The sequence below is a fragment of the Frankliniella occidentalis genome, unplaced genomic scaffold, assembly GCF_000697945.3.
Source record: "Frankliniella occidentalis isolate FOCC.00 unplaced genomic scaffold, Focc_3.1 Scaffold250, whole genome shotgun sequence".
Lineage (NCBI taxonomy): Eukaryota > Metazoa > Arthropoda > Insecta > Thysanoptera > Thripidae > Frankliniella > Frankliniella occidentalis.
The window spans coordinates 192,525-213,793 of NW_026267376.1; the positions used below are offsets into that span (position 1 = coordinate 192,525).

Consider the following 21,269-nt stretch of genomic DNA (forward strand, 5'->3'; position numbering starts at 1 on the left):
GGGGTAAGGGGTAAATGTAAAGTGATGACACGAATAAGTGGGGAAGGAGGCGGGCTATATGATGGCCTCGTGACGCCCTCCAAGCTCTCTTGGTGACGGGGACGGTGTTATGGTAACCTACTTTACCCCCTGTGTCAGACACGCGTCCCATAAATGGAACTCATAAACAACAAGACTTTGGTTTACAACATAATTTTGTTTTGTGATAAGGGGGGTGGATGAGTCGGATTCGACATGCTTTAAATTAATTATTTCCATTGTAAATGGCAATAACAATTCTCAACGACTCGCGACTTGTAAAAGCACAATTTCCTTTTCAAAAAGAATCTTAATTTTTATTCAGCTTCTTACCCCCTTCCCCTTGCAGTTAAACGGATAACGTACTTAAATAACTTCTGGAACTCTGAAAGACAGAATAAAACGCATGAGGCAACTCTTAAACAATTAACAGTGCAGCTGTCGACGAACGTTATATATTCTCCCTGCCAACGCCGCTTTTCGAAGCCTCGGAATTATCTATGAAATTTCTTTTTCTTTTCCCCACAAAAATGTGACGAAGCGCCCGATTGTGGGACGAGTTTCGGTCCTCCTTTTGATTAATTGGTGGAGTTGCTCTGTCTCTCCCGGAACACTATGGACGGGTGGTGGGGCGACTCTCCTGGAGAGACGCACTACCGAGGGGGAAACGACTAAGGTAATCCGGCTGACAGCCGAAAGGTAATCCGGCAGGGGTAATCCGAGGAAATTCTAAAAAATCCGTGGTAATCCGGGGAAATTTTAGGGTAATCCGGGAAAATTTTGGGGGTAATCCGGGGTAATCCTAGAGAAAAAGCAACGTAATCCGGAGGACACTCCGGAGGGTAATCCGGGTAATCCGTAATCCGGCTGATACAAAGTTTAACAGTCGTTTCCCCCTCGCGCACTACGGTACGGTGGTGAGTCTCGGATAGCAGACTCGGAGGGAGAATGCTCCGCACTGCACCGCGCCAGTGCGTGGTGGAATATCAGATCACGATCAGAGAGGAAATTAAACCAGCTTAACCGAGTGAAGGAGAGTTTACGGATCCGAAAGAGCACCCCGCGACGACAGGTCGCCCCGTGACCGGGACGAGGACGATACGAAACACTTTGGCGCCACTTTCGAACGCAGCCTCTGGGATGGCATCGCGCTGAGTGGGGATCGGTTATATTGTCACGCGCGTGCCGATAGCGGAGGCATGCGAGGCGCTCTCTCTCTCTCTCTCTCTCTCTCTCTCTCTCTCTCTCTCTCTCCCGCTCCCTCTCTCTCTCCCTTATCTCCAGCAAGGTCCTTAACCAAACCGGCCCCCCCGCCGAGGCGCGTGACTGTCGCATCCAACAACACTCTGGTCCGCGCCATGGCCACCTTCGCCTTGCACAAGAGTAATGTGGAAAAGCCACTGCGATGACCATTATTTTCGCTCCCTTAGCATAGAGGACTAGAGGAGGGAGAGAGAAGGAGAACGCTGTCAAAGTAGTGAAGTTAGTGCAGGTGCGAGAGTGAGGGACGGTCGGTTGCTTAGGCCCCTCTTGCACTCCCTCTCTCGGACACTGCCCGAGAGCACATACTGCCAGTCCACCACCGGATCCCCTCCCCCCCCTCCCCTCTGTCCATTAAAGGCTGGGCTATCTAGCTGCCTGTTGTAAGCAGCGTTACCCTCCACGCAGTTAAAAATAGAGTCGTTTGCCAGTTGATTTTTTTTTTGCTGTCGTTGCAAGAAGTCATTATTAGAACATTCGCAGCAGCAGCCGCTGCAAAAAATTAAAATCAGGCTAGAGCGCTTAAAGCGAGGCTTCAAGTGTGTGCTCCATTACGTGAAAATGTCACTAGGGCGACGGCGATGGGCGGCGTCGCTCTAGAAAATGCGATCCGAATCCTGCTCCTTCCACCCTCTGGTCCGCGGGCAGTGGGGGGGTATGGGGGGGTAAGGAAGAGTAGCACTTATGAGGGAGGAGCCGCCCTCCTACGGCCGCAGATATCTGTCTCTCTCGCACTCGTGCACGGGGCCCGCGGGGCCTCGTCATCAAAAGTTACTTTATCTCCCCGCGGCCTCTTCTGCAAGTTCCCCCCCCCCCTTTCCACCTCCCCAACCCCTTCCTTCCCCCGCGGCGGGCTATTTGCCCGTCTGTCGGCCACGGATGGTTAGCTACTTCTTAGTAGCTCCCCCTCCCCCTTCCCTCACTACCCGCGCGCCAACGACGGCTTGCTCTCCTTTGAGGCCCACAAGCGCCTCAATCAGGCCTCATCAGGCACACCTCGCGCCCCATTGCCACGGCCCCCGGAGGTGGCGGAGCGGATCTCGAGAGCCTCGGCTCGGCACGGCGGCGGCGGCGGCAGCCCGCGGGAGGGTCTATTTGTGTGGAATATTTAAGGAATATTACCTGGAATACTTTCGGAAAATCTGGAATACTCTTGGAATATCTGGAATACTTTTGGAATATCTAGAATATTTTTGGTGGAATGTATCTGGAATAATACTTTTGGAATATCGGAAATATTTTAGGAATGAATTATTTTTGAAACATTTTTCAGAGTGTACATGGTATATCTAAGTGGTGCACCCTCGACTTTGGCTTTGTGTCCTTTATTTATTTGTACAAAGTCAAGAAATCATTTTTTTTGCACACATTTCTGGTCCATTCATCTGTACGAAGTTCAAGTTGTCCGAAACCCGAATTAGGTTAAACTTATCACGAACTTATTTGCATTAAATGAGCACACAAATCATACCTTTGTAAGAGACTCCTTCGATCATTCGGCAAATTGCGAGAGCTCGGCGCCTGCGAAAGTCGGGGTAGGCCACCCCGCAAAACACGCAAGCGCTGTATGCAAGATGTTGCCTACCTATAGGGCGCCATGAGACCCCCGGCTAAACTCGGCAATTTCGTAAAGGCGATAATTTAAGTTGTACAGAACAAGTTTATTCCACAAGATAAGTTTTGCGTTCTATGTCTCCCTATGTTTACCCCCCGCGACTTCCTCGTACTCATTTATTGCCTTTGACGCCTCGTAGATATTTTTCTTGGCAACATTATTTTGACTAAAATGCGACGTACATGCCGTTATGCTACATCTCGTGATTCTTAGGAAGACAGTATTATCCTCCCTTCCCCCATTTCCTGGTTACAGTAAACATAATAAAGCAATTTTTAAAAAGGAAAAATAAATAGTCGGTCCCGTGAAAAATGCGGCAATGGGTCATGCCACCCGCGGAGCCGCACCCTCGCGGCCCTTGGCACGGTGGCGTATATTAACCATGAGAGAGGGGTGTCGTCGGGCCCTAAAGCTTCTCCTCCGGGGGGAGCGTTCCTCTCATGGTATATAAATAAAGAGCGGGAAAACGGCGCGCGGGAGGGCGGCCTCCGCGCTCCGGTCCGACTTTATTACGACAACCATGTTCCCGGCGCTTCCGGCAAACCCTTTTTCTCCTTCCTTGCTCTAGCCTAGCTTGCCCTCACCCCTTCCTTTTCTTTAAGGAGGTGTATCCCCCCCCCCCCTCTCTCTCTCTCTCTCCCCCGGGCCCACCTTATTTCCTTTCACTCCCTCGACCTCCTCGTCCACCTCCTCTTCCCTCGACCCCATGCAAGACGACACGCACGGCTTGTAACGGGGAGCTTGTAAAAGCTTGTAAAGCAAGCTCGTCCTACACGTGTCCCGCGTCTATACAATGTTGTCCGCGCGTTGCCGCTGCCCCTCCCCCTCCTGTGTGCGTGTGCCCTACCGTATGCCCCCTCTCCTCCTGCATCATGGCCCTAATGAGAAACGAGATGGGACTGTGTGTGCGTGTGTGTGTGTGTGAAATGTAGTACTACCTCCTCCCTTAAAGAATAGTGTCGTGTCTTCCTGCACGCTCGCCCCTTATTCCCCCTCTCTAATATTTTTCTCAACCCTCCGCTATCGCGGGCAGACAGCCGTGCGATTCCGGAGATCGTTCAAGAGGGGCTCTCCTATACCTGCCCTATGAGTGCAACAAGGACGGAGCTATACGGGAGGAATAGGAGAGCCTCTCTTGAACGATCTCCGGAATCGCACGGCAGCTTTATCCGAACCGACTCACTCTAAACAAAACAATCAAATTTGGAGGTAGGTTTCGGACTATTATTGTGATCGGTTCGCGGGAAAAACGGGGACAACCGATTTGTTCTGCAGCTTACAACAACCGTGGCTGGTGAGAACCAAGAGCACTGCAAGTAGTCGGATGTATACGAGGCGCTCGTATTGAGTGAGGTTCTAAAATCTCATTAAAAATATGAGAGATTAATGTGAGGAACGTCACCGTCCCTGTTTGTTGGTAGCTACACAGTTGTAGTTACAACCACCACGGCCACAGGCAGCTTTATCCGAACCGACAGTAGAAATGTGTACGCTCGGCGTCGTAAATGCTCACGCCCCTCGCCCCCCACCCGGAAAGAAATTTACAAAATGGGGGAGTACTCTCCTCCAATTACGGCGCCGAGCGGACTTATTTCTCCAGTCGGTTCTAATAAAGCTGCCAGTGGCCGTGTCAGTTGTAGCTACAACTGTGTCGCTTCAAACAGGGACGTGGCCCCCGACCCGTGCGTACTGCGTGGCGAACGCCGGGGCAAGTTGTGGTTGAGGGCGACTGGAGGGTAGGCAATCAGTACACAAGCTATCCCTTAGGTTTTGGAGGGGGGAGGTGCCCAATTTTGTTAGATTAGAGGGCCTTTTCAGGAATTATGTGCAAAACAGGTCCTTGCCTTCTGCTTATACACCCTGAAGACTACGGATTACATATTACTCAAAAAGGGATGTTCTATAGTCGGATCGGATGAAGCTGACTCTGGCCGCCGGCATTGTGGGGGGCAATAGGCAGGGGATTGTAAATACGCCGCCGGCGTGCCGTCGCTCGTCCGCGCGAATAAAGACGCGCCTCGCACTGTTAAAATCCTGCGAAGTATTTTGCTCCTTTGTAACTACGAAGCATTTACTTCGCAATTACAACGTGATGCTTTGCAATTACGAAGTGACACTTTGCAATTGCAAAGCGATGCTTTGCAGCGTTCTATTGCTTTGCAATTGCAAAGCATCACTTTGTAATTGCAAAGTAAATGCTTCGTAGTCACAAAGGAGCAAAATACTTCGCAGCTCTGCAAAGCAAATGCTTTGTAGGAATTTAACAGTGCGACTCAGTCGCTTGCGCAAGAGGGTAATGGGAGTCAGTTGTCGCAGTTGCCGACTGTACTCCGGGTGTACTCCTGGTGTACTCTGCGCGCTCCGACCGGCAATACTCAGTGTTCTCCGACTGTACTCCGTGTACTCCGTACTCCTGTGTACACGAAAAATTCAAGTCGCCCACCCCTCCCCTCGGTGAGATGTCTTGCACTATCGCTCTTTATCGAGCGAGGAAGTCGAACCTGAAGGTCTATACGATGGATACGTTGGGTGTCAAGATGGGTGGAGAGAGGAGGCTTGCCTCAGATTCAGAGACCTTACCTCGGACCTCGGAGGGTATTCGAACCCGAACCACAGAGTGCCGAGTCAGACAGAGTCGTCTACCATCTACCACGTCCACCACCAACGCTACCCAGAGGAATAATGTCATGTGACATCTTTTGACGTCATATTTCTCGTAGTCAAAATGACTTAATTTTGACATAATTTGACAAAAATGTGAAAATGTAGTCATATTGACTGTCAGAAACGACGTTAACATTCTTCTGTCCTCTGGATCACCACCTGTTTGACTTCTAGAAGAGGCCAAGAAGCTCTGAGATAAGTTCTTATTTTTACACACTCTGTCCATTTGAAGGTTGATCCAATTGAAACGTCGTCGTCGTCAAGGCAGGAACGTATTTTATTACCTTTGTGTATTGCGATCACAAATTACATGACATGTCTCTTTCAGAATAGAACAGTGCACAGCACCATTATGTCTGATCAATAAGAGATACAATGAAAGATGATAACGAAAAAAACAAAAAAAAAAAAAGGTGATTACAGTGGGGTAGAGGTAGAAACCTCAAAAATGTCTTTAGTACCTGACTTAGGTCATCATCAAACACAGAAACTGAACAAAGAGAATTACAGGGAATTGACGTAACTTTTGCTTCAAACTCTTCAAAGCGGTTAACAGATCTGAAAAATTATACAAACCAGCATAGCAGAATGAGATTCAAAGAGATTAACTAACTCAGCACCATTAAAATTTGCCTTACACATTTACACATTTAGTATCCTACGAGAACAGCATGTGCCACTTTTGAGGATTGGATTAGATTAAATTCACCTAAAGCATGACATGCATATTAACAATATATATTCTTTAAAAAGTTTTCAATCTGTACAAGTAACATACAAAATTACAAAACTTACAGTGATTGTAATAAGAAGCAATCCTCCTTCAACAGTCTTACTAACTCAGAGCACTCCTCCTATACAATATTGATACAACATTCAAATTCAAATGGTCCAATTAAATGTTTGATAGTAAGATACAAATAACACCTTTATAAACAACCATAAGGAATAGTTCTGACCAGAATCCCACAATTTACACAGAGAAGTAGTACAAGTGCAAATAGCAATACTTACTCACTTCACTATTGTATTCAGACACAAAACCTGACATGTTTAGTCCGAACTCAAATCTCATCTTTCCAGCTGACTGAGTTGTTGACTTATGTGTGTTTGTTTCTTGTCTAACAATTACTCCTATAAATATTGAGCGGTTTGAGTAGTCTGAATTATTACTCATAGAAGAAAACAATGAATTTAACATTAAAATAGTAATGGAAAGGCTAGAGATTACTGTAGGATTCCTTTGAAAAATGGTTATTTGGGGTGTCCAGTTTTACTCCTGAACACTGATTCACCTGTCATGTGTCATGTACTACAAAATGAAAAGGTCACATTTTATCCAATACATAAAACTACTACAAAACATGTACATACATACATCACATCAATTACTAGATTCAACATGAAAAATGTACACAGAATTTACAAAAAAGGGTGAATCCTAACAGAAGTAAATAATAAATTCCTTTCTTACACGAACCACTACTCCAAACAAAAAATAAATAACTATGAGAAACAAGGAAAAAGTAGTAGGTAAGAAACATTAAAGAAACACACTTCAGTTGGGACTTTAGTTAAGCATGATAAGATTTCATACTCTTTAACTACTGTAGAACTTGAAATGTTTTTAACATAGTTTTTCCTAATCATTTAGGAAGCAGGAAACTCAAAAAACAAAAATTAAAAACATCACATCTACACATTTAGGCAATTATTTCAAATCAAATCAAAGCTTGGCTTCAAATGTTTATCACATAAAGTAGGGATGCATATTTATGATATGTGCAGCATTTCTTGAAGGACACATCACATGGCACAGTGAAGAAGCCACAAAAGCAGCACTCGGTTTTAAAGTACCATAGACCATAGCTTAGCACCTGGCTTGAAATACTGACTTTTTATGAGAATTGAGTTTCTCAATTTCGGCACCAAATTTTGCAGTAATATGTAACAATGAAGTCCACAATTACTTAAATAAAAAAAAATGTGCTGTTGAGGTCAACAGTTTGTTCCAAATTCTAAAATTTCCATAACCGACTTTAGACTGACACACGACACTGAAAATTACAGAATCTATGTTGCACAGACCAAGCAACTGTCACATACGTGTAAAATGCTGAGACACAACAATCTGCACTTACTCTTACTTAAAATTAAACAAGCAAATGATAAAAGTAACACAAAATCTTTGGCACAGCACACATTGTGTAACCATACACAATGGGTGACAATACACTCAAACTCAAATTCTATTTTCTTAAAAGTCTAATACAGGACTATACCACAGCTTAGAAAAGCAAAGAGGTAAGAAATTCAGAACAAAGCACTATCACAAAAACAAATTCCTGGCAACCATTTGCATAGAAATATGCACACAGTAGGAGAATCTTCAATGAAAATTTGGCAGAACAAGCCAAATAAATCACTTGAGGTAAATTTTTGAAGTGAGATCAAAATCAAATAAAAATTGAAAAACAAAACTGTCTACATGGCAAAATTAACATAAGAAAGGAGCCGAGAATGGAAAATTTGGTTACAAGGAACCAAAATCATAAAGCTTTAATTTCCAGCAAACTTTCAGTCATAGATGGGTAATCCAATCTAACTCTAAAATTATTTCTTCCAATGAGCTGGAGTGAATTTGTTGACGTAAAAGTTCACAGCCCAAACAGCAGCATGTTGATTGGCACCAGCAAGATACAGTTCATACATTTAAACATTAGAAAGCCCATGACCTGAAAGTGTAATAAGAATGTTAAAAGAGAGGACCAAGTTGCAAGGTTTTATCAGTAGACACAAAACAAAACCGAAACAAACCTTAGGAGTTGAGAGAATGAGCAGGAGACCTCGGGGTGTGGAATCGCATTAATTCTGCAACTGTAATGGCAACCTGAACAAGACCTCTTCCCTCCAGAACGTCAGCAGCACAGCACACCAAGTTCTACAACAAAGACAAAATTGTAGGTTAAAATAATGAAAGAAACAATAATTTTAAATTAATCACAATTTAAAAAACTACTTCTTCAATGATGAACCACACAGAGTGCATGAATTTGTGTTGCTTCTTCACACAGTGCTACACTGTCAAAATACTTTTTTGTCTAACAGGACAGACTTTAGAATAGAAAATATCATATTAAAATGAACCAATTTGAGAGAAGGTGGAGCTGGTAGGATTTCCAAAACCAGCGATCGAAACACTTTTACGTAATAAAGCATAGTGTGGAGTCAAGTAACATGAATGTCTTTTATTTCAAATTTTCCCCCCATAAGACTGCCATTACATCTGTTTTGAAATTAAATGACAACATTGGTTAAGTAAGTACACATCATTAAAGACAAAAATATACCGTATGTATATAGCCTCCTACAGCATTCCTAAAATTACAATTGTCAAGTGGAAAATATCTTAAGCGAGGCACTAGCAACGTTTCATACTTTGTAAACTGGTGAAGCATTGAAACCAATGACACAAGGAGTTTAAAATCAGGGTGAATCAGGAAATCTAGTGAACAATATTTTAAAATTACATTGAAATTACATTAAGGAAGTTTCTGAAAACAGTGTTCACAGCAGAACCAGCCTGCCAACAGCCACTACTTTTTCTAACACATAGTCAGTCATAATTATGCCACAGAAAACAACTTAAAACAAATTCAATTGAAATTGAAATTCCAAGTTTACATTTGTAACTGTGATCTCAATTTGATAAGCCAACCAGAGCACGCAGTGAAGAGAATAGGTATTCAAACAATTGCGTTCTGGTTCTTAAATTGTGTCGACATAATCAATTACAGTATATTCATGGCACATTAGCTGAGGTACACTGCGAGCTGTCAGAGAAAAATTTAAAATCAGATAGGCAAGTGGTTAAAATTGAACAAAAAGGACACAATCATACTGAACGCAGAAAGCATGGAACAAAAGGCGCACGTGAAGTAGAGGATTTGTAATTGAGTTTACAGACCCAACTATCCACCATCCAGTCTTTCATGGAATCAGTGCACATGGGCAGGACGAATATGTGCGTACAATGAATAATTAAAGTAAAAGAAGTCCAGGAATGCTCAAAAAGAGAAGAAAAATATAAAATTTTCACATTTATGAAAATATTGACACTAATACACATTTCTTTACCAGGCTGTGAAGCTACATGAGCAACACATATGTAAAATAGTTTTCCTGCCTAAAATCAAAATAGATACATATATTTTTTTTCTAATGGGAGCAATAATGCTGCCCAGTCAGTGCAATCACAGGAATAGAATAAACTCACATGTGTTCCCTCTTGGAAAAATCAAAATGTTACATTACGCAACACAACATGCTTTTCAATTTGATACGTCGCCAAAAGTCAGACAAAATAAATCACTTGAAGAGGATATAAAACTAAATTACAGTAGTCTGCACTATTGGACTAAAATTGTATTGCATCTTAGTAATCAAAATTAAGTAGGACAAAAATATTTTTTTACAAACAATCTGAAATCCACAAAAGGTGGTCCTGTGTCTAGACAAACATATAGGCTACAAAGGAATGACAATTAAGAGGAAACAATGTTGTTGATATATTAGTTACTGACTAAAAAATCACAAATCTAAGGGGAGGGGGGTCAAGGGAAAATCTAAATGGAAATGTGTTTTCTTTGGAAGAGCAGGAAAAGACAATTCCAGGAATTTAACACACTACATAAAACCTTAAGGGTATGGCATATAGACATAAACCCATGGATAGGAGTCCTTGTAATTGTACAGTCCTACCTTGAATAGTTTCTAACTAAGAGAAAAAAAGCAGTCATTTTTATAGTTTCTTTTCTAAATACACTACACAAGCACAAAAATTAGAATACTGCCAAATTAATAATGCTTTGTACATCATTGAAGTCTTAAGTTTACTTGGTGGAATACTAACAATAAGGACTAGACAAGTCTTGGTTCCAAAATAACACAAAGTAGTAGTTCATAGCTAGTGGCTTGACTAGGGGACAGCCATAAGAAAAATAGCTGCAGTTGAAAAATAGGTAGGTGAGGTGAATTAGTACCTATCACGGCTATCGAATCCAAGTCTATGGAAGAGAAGAAGTGAGTACAGTTCTGATGTTCACGGTAACAAACAAACAAATTCTTCCTAGTCATGATACCTCATCACTAACTTCCTGCAACAGCGAATTATTTACAGTCAGGGCATATTGAAATACAATAATGGATGACATGGCAAGGCAAGTACATCTCTTATGCCCCCAATTTTTTTTTTCTTTTGTTAATTCCCTGGGAGCAGGAGGATATTTAACTCACTTTAATAAATAATGAAAGCTCTAAACTACATCACACACATGAGCTTACAACTACAGTAAGAGGCACATAAATTTAACATAGATACATTTTGATACCTTTAAAATTCACTGATGAACAAGAACTTAAGTACACTATTCACATTGGAAAAGCCTGGGAAAGAAACAAAATACAAATTGGAGAGAGTAAAGGAGACTCTTTGACAAGAGCAATGAGTTGAAAACAAACTTCCCCTTTAAACATAAAACCATGTGGATGGAAGCACAAAATCTGACATTTCAGCTGACTCATTCATAATCGCAGCTTATTCTGGTAGATATCACAATTGATTTAGGCTTATGAAACAGCGTTGAAATAATAAATAAATAAGCTCAATACTTGTAGATTTAAAACCTTAAATAAGGTGGATATTAAAATATATTATAATGCACTTTTTTTATCACACAGATTGAGTCAAAGTTCTCAAAACAATTAAAATATCTAAGATAAAATTAGAAGGCAATAAAAATACCACATTCCCAATACCAAGCATAACCATCACCAAGGTTTACAGTACCAAAAAAAAAATATTTTACCACTTCAAAAATAAGAGTGGGCATTCTCACTAACTACAGAAACAGAACATAGTTCATTACGATGTGTGCCTAAGAATGTAGCTGATACTGAAGACAAACTGTAGTACAGAACAAAGCGCAATTTCTTCAGCTGTCATAAATCAAATATTAGTAAAGAATAGTTTATTGTGGTCTTACAAAGCTGCATGTAAGTAATCAGAAAACTTCAAAAACTATATGTTTGGAATTCTGTAGCACAAATACCCCTATTTAAGCTTGTTTAGGGGTAAATAGGTCTAGAATGTGCTGAGATATTTCAGAAATGTCAGGGAAAATAAATCACTTCCTCAAAGGTGTACTTAATTAGGCAATGGGAACAAGTAAAGAAGAACAACTGTAGTTACAAATACAATGGCGCAAAACACAGTGATAGCCGTGTCATGAGGATGTTTCGGCAACGGAGAGTGAACGTAAGCAGCAGTCTCCATTTTCAACAGGTCATCTTTGATAGTTTCTTTTTCAGTGCAGATATCTTCATCACTGGGATCATTGGAGTCGCCTGTGGCGATGTCGAGTAGGCGAAGCACGGTGAGTGCCAGAGAACTCAAACCCTCATCATTCCCCAGCACTACCCCCTCGCTACCGCACATCACCTCCTGCAACCAAGCCCAACCAGCAGCTTTGTCAGTGCAGCCACAAGAGGAGTTTAAACTTGTATTTGGAAGTTCATGGAGCTCAACATACATTTTGGTGTAGAGCCACCAACCAAAATATGTGGCGTTTGCTCATTACCAATAAAATATACTTCCAAAATCAAGGTAAAGAATAGGTAAGGGGCAGGAGGAAGGGGAATCTGTTCTACATAAGATAACCCATCTGTCTGTTACCACCCCTCACGACCGTCCCCTCTCCCCTCCCCCATTAAAAATATCTTTTTAAAAAGAATCCTTTTTGCTCATCATGACTGAGCAATCTCATGCAGCCTTTTGTCACCTACTAGAAAAATAAACAAAACCATCTACTTTGGACTTTATCTGTAAAGAAGCTGGCCTTCTACAGTTAGAGAATTATTTTATAATTGAAAAACTTTATATGGTTGTTGATGAAGTGTTTGGTAGGTTATTGGATTTTGTTCAAAATAAAAATGATATCGGAAACAAAAATAGAAATGACAAAACAGGTAAAAGGGTGGAAAGAGTCAAAGACTATGATACACACTACCTATAAATGGCAAATATAGAACACTCTGCCATTGAACCAAAATTTCTACATAAGCACTAGCATTTTGGCAGTAATCAATGAAAATGATAAAATGCATTACTTTTGATAATGTCAGGAGCACTTCTATCCCAAAGCAAGTGAAATAGGCAGAAGCAAGTCACCAAATTATTTCCTAAGAGATGTGTCATTTTTTATGAAAAGAAAAAGAAGCGCTGCTTGTACCAAGGCCAAGACAATAGATATAAAAGCAACAAGAAGTAATCCTGGCAAAAAAGGCAAGACTAATTAAAAGAAGATCTAAGATGCTGCACACCAATTTAAAATCAGAAATCAGCCTACCAGGAACACAGTTACATTACCAGAATTGCAATTCAGTCCCCCCGCCCCCTTTTAGCCCCAATTTTTTAAATCTACATTTACCATTTCCTACAGAACATTACACAACAGGCTGCAACAGAAACCTACTAAATATATGAGTAATTGATAGGTATCTGACATTTACTTATTCCGCGTCTATAAACAAGTCTTTCTCAGAAAAACAGAAGAAAAACAGTCCAGGAACATGATCATAAATCTAGCACATTAACTCATGTACTTAGTGGGGAGATAACATTACAGGATGGACAGGGACAGGCATGGGTACTACGACATGTGACCGCACAGACATTTTATATAAGACCAGCTGGTTCTTTGGTTAGCAAAGGAGTGAATGAAGAAACTGAACTTACACACTCTCTCTCTTCCTAAATTTTCACATTGACAACATGATCATAACAAGTATTTTTTTTTTCCTTCGAATTACAAAAAGGTTTAACAAAGCATGCATCAAAAAAAGGAATGTCTTTCACATCACTCCATTCACATTTTCCTTATTTCAAAAGATCTTTTAATGGTTGCAGAGATATGTTCCATTAGAAATATCCAATCCATGCACAAAAAATACATCAGAGTCCTTACACACATCTACATTCACATATGGTGCATTTATTCTTTGTTAGTGGCCAAAATCGTTGATGACAAAAGAGAGGGAGCGATCAATGACAAAAATGTGATGCAGTTCTCTTGTTTCTTGAACTATGTAATCAATCACACACTTGAACTGAAGACACCGAAACTGACTGAAGGTAAAACTGCTTCATAAAAACATCTTTAGGTCAAAATTAACAATGAGTGCCACTGAACTTTCCCTTCACGCCAAAACATAAGAGAACATATGTATGATGAAGGGTCTACTATTGTTCTAGACAAAATGACAGAACTTCTAATTTAATTTTTTCCCTATGTTACTTTAACCTACATAAAGAGACAACAAAAAGCAAAGAAATTTGATGGCATTCAAAAAGACGTACAAAACTGACAGTAAAATTAAAAGGACTGACAGCTTTAGAAGAATGATCAGGCATCAGCATACCATACACGTTTAGTTCTAAAATGACAAAGAAAGCAAGCATAAAGCAACAAGCACAACCCATCTAGTATCAGTGTTCAATATGTACAGTGAGATAAAAAGTTCTTAATTATGGTTATTATTGATCTGTGCAGATTAGAGGCTTGCAACGGATTTCAAATACTGTAAGTATTCTTTTCTTGATAATAAAAATTATGATGATTTGGTTGTTTTGGGGTTTACATTTTGCATTATATACAGCATATGTATTTACTGCTACTTCATACATTTGTGATACAAAAATCAAAAGAGAAAAGAAGAAATTAAAACTGCTGATTGACACCAGTTTGAAGCAGAAAGAAACAGAAACTTCAACCCAAAACAAAGGACCAAAAGACGAAAAGTATTGATAATATTAAATGTTGCAAAGATTGGAAAAATTTGACAAAGAGTAAAATTTGACCATAAGACAAAATAAAGAAACAACAGCGAAGCACTTTGAGTAAGTAAAATGTGCATGCTTCAGTTTAAGTTTCAAGATTTCACACAGTATTTTTTCCCCAAATGTTCACTTTCACCACTTACTGATTAATAGTACACAGGATGTAATGGACATCAGGAAATTTAGTTTGGATGGAATGCACATACTTGACACCAACAAGGTATTTTGTACATGTTTTTTTTTTTTCCCTCCCCTATCGTAAAAGGCTCCATAAGATTGCCTGTCCTAACTAGTACTGTTATCTAAAGTAATCTTGCATACAACTATGTATATTGAGGCACTTCTTTCAACTTCATAAATAGCCCGTCTAGACTGAGATACAAGTTAATTATGTCTTCTCAGAGATTTGGTTCAATTTAATATGTGTAGAAAAAAACTAAATTCAAACCCAACAGAGTGGCTACAGATTTGTTTAGGAATATAACGGGAAAGGAGGGTAGGGGTTTGGTCGATTTTGATTAAGAGCACATGGATCTTTAGAGAGAAGCAAAGATATATTTAAAAAATGACAACTTACCTCTTCAACACCGATCTTTCGACAAGCTTCTAAGAAGTTGTCAACATTTCTTCGACAGCGAGCCATAGTTAACTTGGGCTGCAATCACAAGCAGATTAACACAGTTCAGTACACAAATTACGAAATGATTCTATGAGCCATCAATTCATTACAAGAGAATCTTACCACAGCTGGTGATGGCACATGAATGCTGGCAACAGACCGGGGTCTAACATGGTTCGCGAGATGGCACAAAACCACTCCATCAGCAAGAGCAGGGGCCATATCCTCTGGTAAACCCATTTTCAAACGAGTCTCAATTTGCTGAAATTAATTTTAAAAAAAGAAAGCAAGATTAATAATATTATTTAGGCATACTATGTCCTAATTTTGGAAAAATTATACATCATAGAGAAATTTTTGTTTCAACTCAAAGTTACTTACAGTTCGCAGCTGTTTGATGAGCTCAGCCTCCTCTTTGGCCTTTTCAAACTCTCTTCTCATAGTGAAACTCAACTTATCTGGTGGTACATCACGACCCCACCTTACACTTCTTGCACCTGTCAGGAAAAGAAGCAAAAGCTTAGTTAGGGTCACAAAATTAAAAGTGAAGCTCTTACTCAAAACTAAATCAACTGTTACAAAGCCCAACAATTTTGTTTCATATTTTAAAATAGTACCTGCTTTATTGCGATTTGGAGCAGGTGACACATAACCAACCGAAGTAGTAACCAGTCTGGGAATACCTTTCCCAGGAGATATAATTGAATTTGGTACACCATTGACCACACTTGATGTTGGTGAGAGGGGCTTGGTATAGCTGTTCACCGGAGAATCCCCACCACCATTGCTTGAAGTATTATTGCCATTTGCATTATTACCATTAGACAGGGCGGATGGGAAGTTCATATTTCGGGAAGGTGTCACTTTCTGCACAGGCTTCTTTATGATGTTGTTTGAAATGCCATCCACTTGAGTTGGTGAGAGAGCATTGTTGGTCGCAGAGTCTGTTGCAGGTGTTTCATCTTTTGCCTAAAAAAAAGAGAGGAAAGGATTAACAGAACAGTTAAGAGGGGAAGACCAAGGGCAGGAAAACAGAAAGGAAAAATTTAGTTGAAAAGACACATACATGATGACCATTATGGGCAGGGGATGATTGAAGTGATAATGGCCCTCCTTCTGGACTTGGTGGAGTGAGTTCTCCAGGTACTCTTGGTCTGTACACACTGGCTCCTTCCTGGGCACGCTGATTTCGAAGCGCTTCCTTGTATTCCCTGCAGACATTCATGAAGGAGAAATAGATTATTTATTTGTATTTAGATAGTTAAAGCCAAATAAATTAAAGCTCAGCACAGAGCTTGTTGTAAAATGCAGGTTAATGAAAAGACCCGCACAGTCCATGAATACCTTCAGACAAAAGTGGAGAGAAACAAGAGAAGTTTGAGAATTTAAATGTGTTAAAGTGCCTTGGAAGAGGATGACGCTCCAATTGATAGTGGGAAAACAGGAACACCAGAACACTTTTTGTACAGCCTACCTGTAGGTTTGAATGTGCTCCAAGGGTCTTTTCTCTTCGACCAGTCCGTTGCCATTAATAGGGGCTTCAGGAGTGAGTGAATCCGGACTATATTTGGAACTGTAAAGAAGCACAACACAAACTAACAACATATCCAGCTTACTGTACCAGAGCACACAGAATACAAATTAGGTGCCTAACAAGGTCATGGCAATTAATTTTTTCAGTTCATGCAGCATTGCAAAGGCAATGCATGACTTAAAAAAAATAACTATATTGAAAGTTTGACAAGACTCTACAGCCGAATGCTAGACATGAAGCAAAATAGAATTGTGTACTTTTAAAAAATTATTTTTGACTAAAAGATGCTTGCTTTCTAATTTAACTCACAAACAGTTAAAAAAACTAATCACACGATGCTCAAAGAAGTTTGCTATCTAGAGACAAGACATTTTGATATCTAAAAGAAAGAAGGTGCACTTGATTTACATTCATAAGATAAAATAAATAAATCAATAACATGATACCTAGTTTAAAACTGATTCCTTTCAATCATAAAAATAAAAAATAAATGAAAAGTAAAAGTATATGGAGACAATACAACAAATAGGGGATAAAAATCATCCATAAAACCATTGACATGCCGATGACCCTAGGCTTAGAGAAAGAAATTCACACTTACATGTTGGATTTCTCAAATTGTCGCGCATCTGTCCTATCTGATTGTGATCTCTCTAACCTCTTTTTCTCCTGAGGTTCCTAAAAATTAAAGAAGAATTCAAAATAAATTATTAGAATATGCCAATTTAACAAAACATCCAAATTAAAACAGACAGTAAAAAGGAATAAGTCCTACTTTGTCTATATCATCTTCTGCGTCTCCAGGACTGCCCGTAGAAGGAGTTGAAGAGGCACTACCACTCCCGCTGCCATTTCCATTTGTTCTTGTAACTGGCACATTGCCGTTCAGCCTTGTCATTAGCGGTGAGCGCTTGCCCAACCGCTCCTCTCCAATCTGTTCGTGTAAGCCATCCCACACCAACACAAATTCGAATTCTTAGTCTCAGCTTTGTGTGTCATTTGACACCATTGTAATGATGTAAACAAATGAAAAGAGAGACAAATTTTAACTACTTACCCCGGTTAGAACTTCTTGCGACCAGTTGTCAGAAGTACTGTAGCCACTGTCAACAGTGTAACGTTTCTTTTGCCTAGGGTTTCCACGAGGATCAGACAGCTTTCGATGCGTCCGTCTCCATTCATCATTGCGGTGTTTTTTGATATCTGATATAGCTTGAGTTTCCAGGTACTTAAAAACATGAACACGCCCTCTTGCACAAAGCTACAAAAAATCATTGACAGTGTCAAAGTTTGTAAATTAAAACTAGTTTTAGTTTCAATACAATGTATTTTTCTAGTATATTACCTTGGCAGGGGGTGACGTTAAAGGATTGTGACTAAGGTTTAGGTAGACTAAAGAGGTCATAGACCGCAGTTCCACAGGTAAACTTGAAATACGGTTCCCACTAATATCTAGTCTTTCCAATCTCAAATATGTCAGTTCTGTAAGGAAACACAGAAGGGGTAAAAATAAGAAATGGCAATTAATTAGTAGTCAACAAAAGCATTGAAATGAGAAGTGGTAGAAAATGGTATTACCTATAGGTATGTCACAGAGGACATTGTTACTAGCATTTAAATCACGAAGTTCTGCCAGGTCTCCAATTTGAGGGGGAAGGGTACTAAGTTGGTTGCAGGAGACGTCCAATAGGGTGAGGTCTTGTAGCCGCCCCAAGTCCTCGGGTAGACTGACCAGTTTGTTGTTTCCCAAGAGAAGGACCTGGAGAGGTAGCTGGCACACAGCACTTGGAAGGACATTAAGTTGGTTGCGGCTGAGGTCAAGGTGGACAAGGGACTGAAGGTAGACCACATTGTCTGGGATGCAGCGGATGGTATTGTGGTAGAGCTCTAGCCTCTCCAAAGACGTAAATTCGGTAACTTCAATAGGCAGGTCCCAAAACCTGTTCTTCGAAAGATCTGCAACAGATAAAAAGAGAGCAAAACAGTTAGTGGCAGTGTAATTTAAAATGGCGAGAGCAGAGCAACTGTATTATAAGGAAGGTGAGCGGGTATGTCGAATAGTCACGAGCTGCATGTATTCTGCGTTGAATCGCTGATCCCCCACTTTTACAGGCCCCACTCATCCACAATTCCCTCAAAGAAATAATAATAATAAAAATAAATAAAAAGGTCCTGCAGTCGAGCGTGACGAGGCCAGGCCAGGCCAGGCCAGGCGAGGCGAGCGAGGGCGGAGGCACCGCGGCACAGCGGGGATCCAAAGTGGCGTGCGGTTGGGGCAGGCGGGGAGCTTAGCCTCCCCTCCGCAGCCACCCCCGCGTCAGCCGCGTCCCAGGAGGAGGGAGGAGGCTGAGGAGGAACCCTCAAAAGAAATCTCGGGAATGAGAATGCAGGCCGAGCAGCGCCGTGCATGCTGCTGTGTGCACGATTCAATGTCCCGCCCAACGCATTCCCCGGGGACACGGAATAAGCCCACCCATCCTTTCCGATGCCACCGGAAAGAACTGCCCGCAGTAGCAGATAGATAAAACACTGTAGATTTTATTTAAAATGTTTGCCACGCGAGCGGCAAAGTGTTGCGGCGGCGGCGCCTGAAGCGTCTGCGGAACGGCGGCATTTCGCAGCACTGAAACATTCTTTTGTGTTTTATTTCCCACTTACGAGCCTCACAAGTGCCGCGGGGGGTAGGGGTGCGGGAGGGAGGGGGTGAGAGAAGGGTAAGCGCCCTATCACGAGCAAAGCTGGAAAGGGGAGAGGGTGGAGTGAAGGGGCGGGAGGAGGAGGAGCAGACGACACCAGACAAAGGGGTTGTTGGACCAACACTGCTGAGAGCGACAGTGAGAGAAAGAGGGGGCGGGAGATGCGGGATAATTGAGCAAGGGAGAGCAGGCGAGAGAGAGGGAGAGGAGTAGGCCTAGTGCGAGGTGAGAGGCCTCTAGAGTGAGAGCCCCCCCCCCCCCCCCTTAGGGCTCAGTCGATAAACGCGCGGCGCTACCCCGAGCGAGAGAGTGAGTGAGACAGAGAATGGGGGGTGAGAGAGACAGAGGGAGTAGAGAGAGGCGATATGCCAGGCGCCCCGCTAAAACCACGCGCGCCCCCGCGCCGGGCATCTCCGGGAGTTTAGGCCCCCAGAGAGAGAGGGACCCAAAGCAGACGGGGGTGGCGTGGAGTAGCGTGGCGAGGCGGGGCGGGGCGTTTGGAGCGTCCTTTACAAACGCACCGCAAGCAACGCATACATAAAGGCAGTCAGTGCGGGGATGGGGTGGGGCGTGGCGGGGTCGGGTGAGGTGATGTGGGGGGTGAGGCGGGGTAGGGGACCTTGCATAGGGCCTAAGGCCACGCCGCCGGTCGGTTCGGTTCGGTTCCGATGGGGAGTACACACAGCAAGGGCCGGGCCAATGCTCCCCGCGGGCGCACCCCGCCCCGCCCCACCCAACAGACAGACGCCCCCCGCCATACGCCCTGCGCGCCAGACAGACTCTCCCCCCCTCTCGCGCTTTGGTCCGCCGTGGTCCACGCCCGCAGCACCCCAAAACTCACCCCCCATCCCCCGTTCATTCCAGCCCCTGTATATACGTGAGAGACAGACGAGGGGGGGGGGCCGTGGGTCGGGTAATATTAAAGGGTAAAGACCCAGACAGACGGCGGCGGGGCGGGCGGGGCGGGCGGGGCGGCGCCGGTGAGCGGGCGACGTGCAGGGGCTGCTCCGTACTCTCAAACAATCCCATCCCCTCCCACCGGGGCGTGGGCCTCCAGCAGGGGGGGGGGGGGGTGACAGACGGGACGGACAAAGTTTTCAAATTTTCCCGCTCGTTCGCGCGCGCGCAAACGCTTAAATAAACGATGACGAGACGAGAGGGGCAGAGCAAAGCAGGGCGCGGGCGCGGCGCGCGGGGCCCCTTTTCCCTTTGCTTGCCTTTCAAAGCGGGCATGACATCGCACGAGCTCCAAAGTGCACAGAGCAGGGCGTACACCTCGTTCAGGAGAAGAAGAAACTTCCGTCCGTAGACAGTCATCTGGCGGGCCCCTTTTCTTTGCAAACTTTCTGCCTACGCCACCGCAGCGCGCGTCTTTTGAACTTCCGCGTCATTACGCCTCGGCAGGGACACCTTGTGTGTGTGAAGAGGTAGGGGAAATGAGGGGGAAGGGGGTACGTCAAAAATGAGGTGGGTGAAGAATTGCGGTGAGGGGGGGGTGGAAGGTAGGGTGGGAGGAGAGCCCTGAAATAGGAACGTGCGACATCCCAGAGCAGCAGCAGGCACCTCCTCGAGCGCGCCCGGCTGTGTCCTATTTCTAGGGGGAGAGATGGGAGGAAAGGGGGGAGAAGATGGGGCGGCGAGGAGGGAAGGAGAGGGGGAGAGAGGAGGTGCAGCAGGCAGGGATCATAAAGTGCAACCAACAAGCAACTGCTACACTGCGCTGCACTGATGAGGTCGACCCCTGCCCCTGCCACACATAATGGGGAAGCAAAGGGGCGGGACAGGGCCAGGGGGGAGGCAGGAGAGGGGAACAGAGGGAGGGAAGGGGTCACTCTGCGCCTCCTGCTCCTCAGGTGAGCTGGGCAAACGCTTTTAAGTCCCTCTCATACAGTCTTGCTGCGCCCCGGAGCTGCTGCTGCTACGCCTGTTTGTCGAAAGGTCATACCTGCCTTGCCCTCCCCCCCCCC

At 43.1% G+C, this 21,269-nt stretch overlaps 1 protein-coding gene across 2 annotated transcripts in view; it reads right to left on the reverse strand.

Moving 5' to 3' along the window:
• Positions 1-5,816: 5,816 nt before the first annotated feature.
• Positions 5,817-21,269, reverse strand: part of LOC113217389 (leucine-rich repeat and calponin homology domain-containing protein) — a 63,629-nt gene continuing 48,176 nt past the window's right edge. The window contains exons 2-14 of one of the 2 annotated variants that reach the window (XM_052273138.1): positions 18,185-18,562; positions 17,952-18,088; positions 17,662-17,867; positions 17,382-17,562; positions 17,208-17,284; positions 16,547-16,645; positions 16,139-16,283; positions 15,690-16,041; positions 15,454-15,569; positions 15,196-15,333; positions 15,031-15,108; positions 8,375-8,498; positions 5,817-8,292 (exon numbers count right to left, since the gene is read on the reverse strand). In XM_052273138.1, the coding sequence (XP_052129098.1) occupies positions 8,376-8,498; positions 15,031-15,108; positions 15,196-15,333; positions 15,454-15,569; positions 15,690-16,041; positions 16,139-16,283; positions 16,547-16,645; positions 17,208-17,284; positions 17,382-17,562; positions 17,662-17,867; positions 17,952-18,088; positions 18,185-18,562 (2,030 nt within the window). In that variant the 3' untranslated portion in view covers positions 5,817-8,292; position 8,375. Of the gene's footprint in view, positions 8,293-8,374; positions 8,499-8,785; positions 12,060-15,030; positions 15,109-15,195; positions 15,334-15,453; positions 15,570-15,689; positions 16,042-16,138; positions 16,284-16,546; positions 16,646-17,207; positions 17,285-17,381; positions 17,563-17,661; positions 17,868-17,951; positions 18,089-18,184; positions 18,563-21,269 lie in introns of those variants that run through there. The other variant, XM_026437273.2, reaches the window with a different exon arrangement.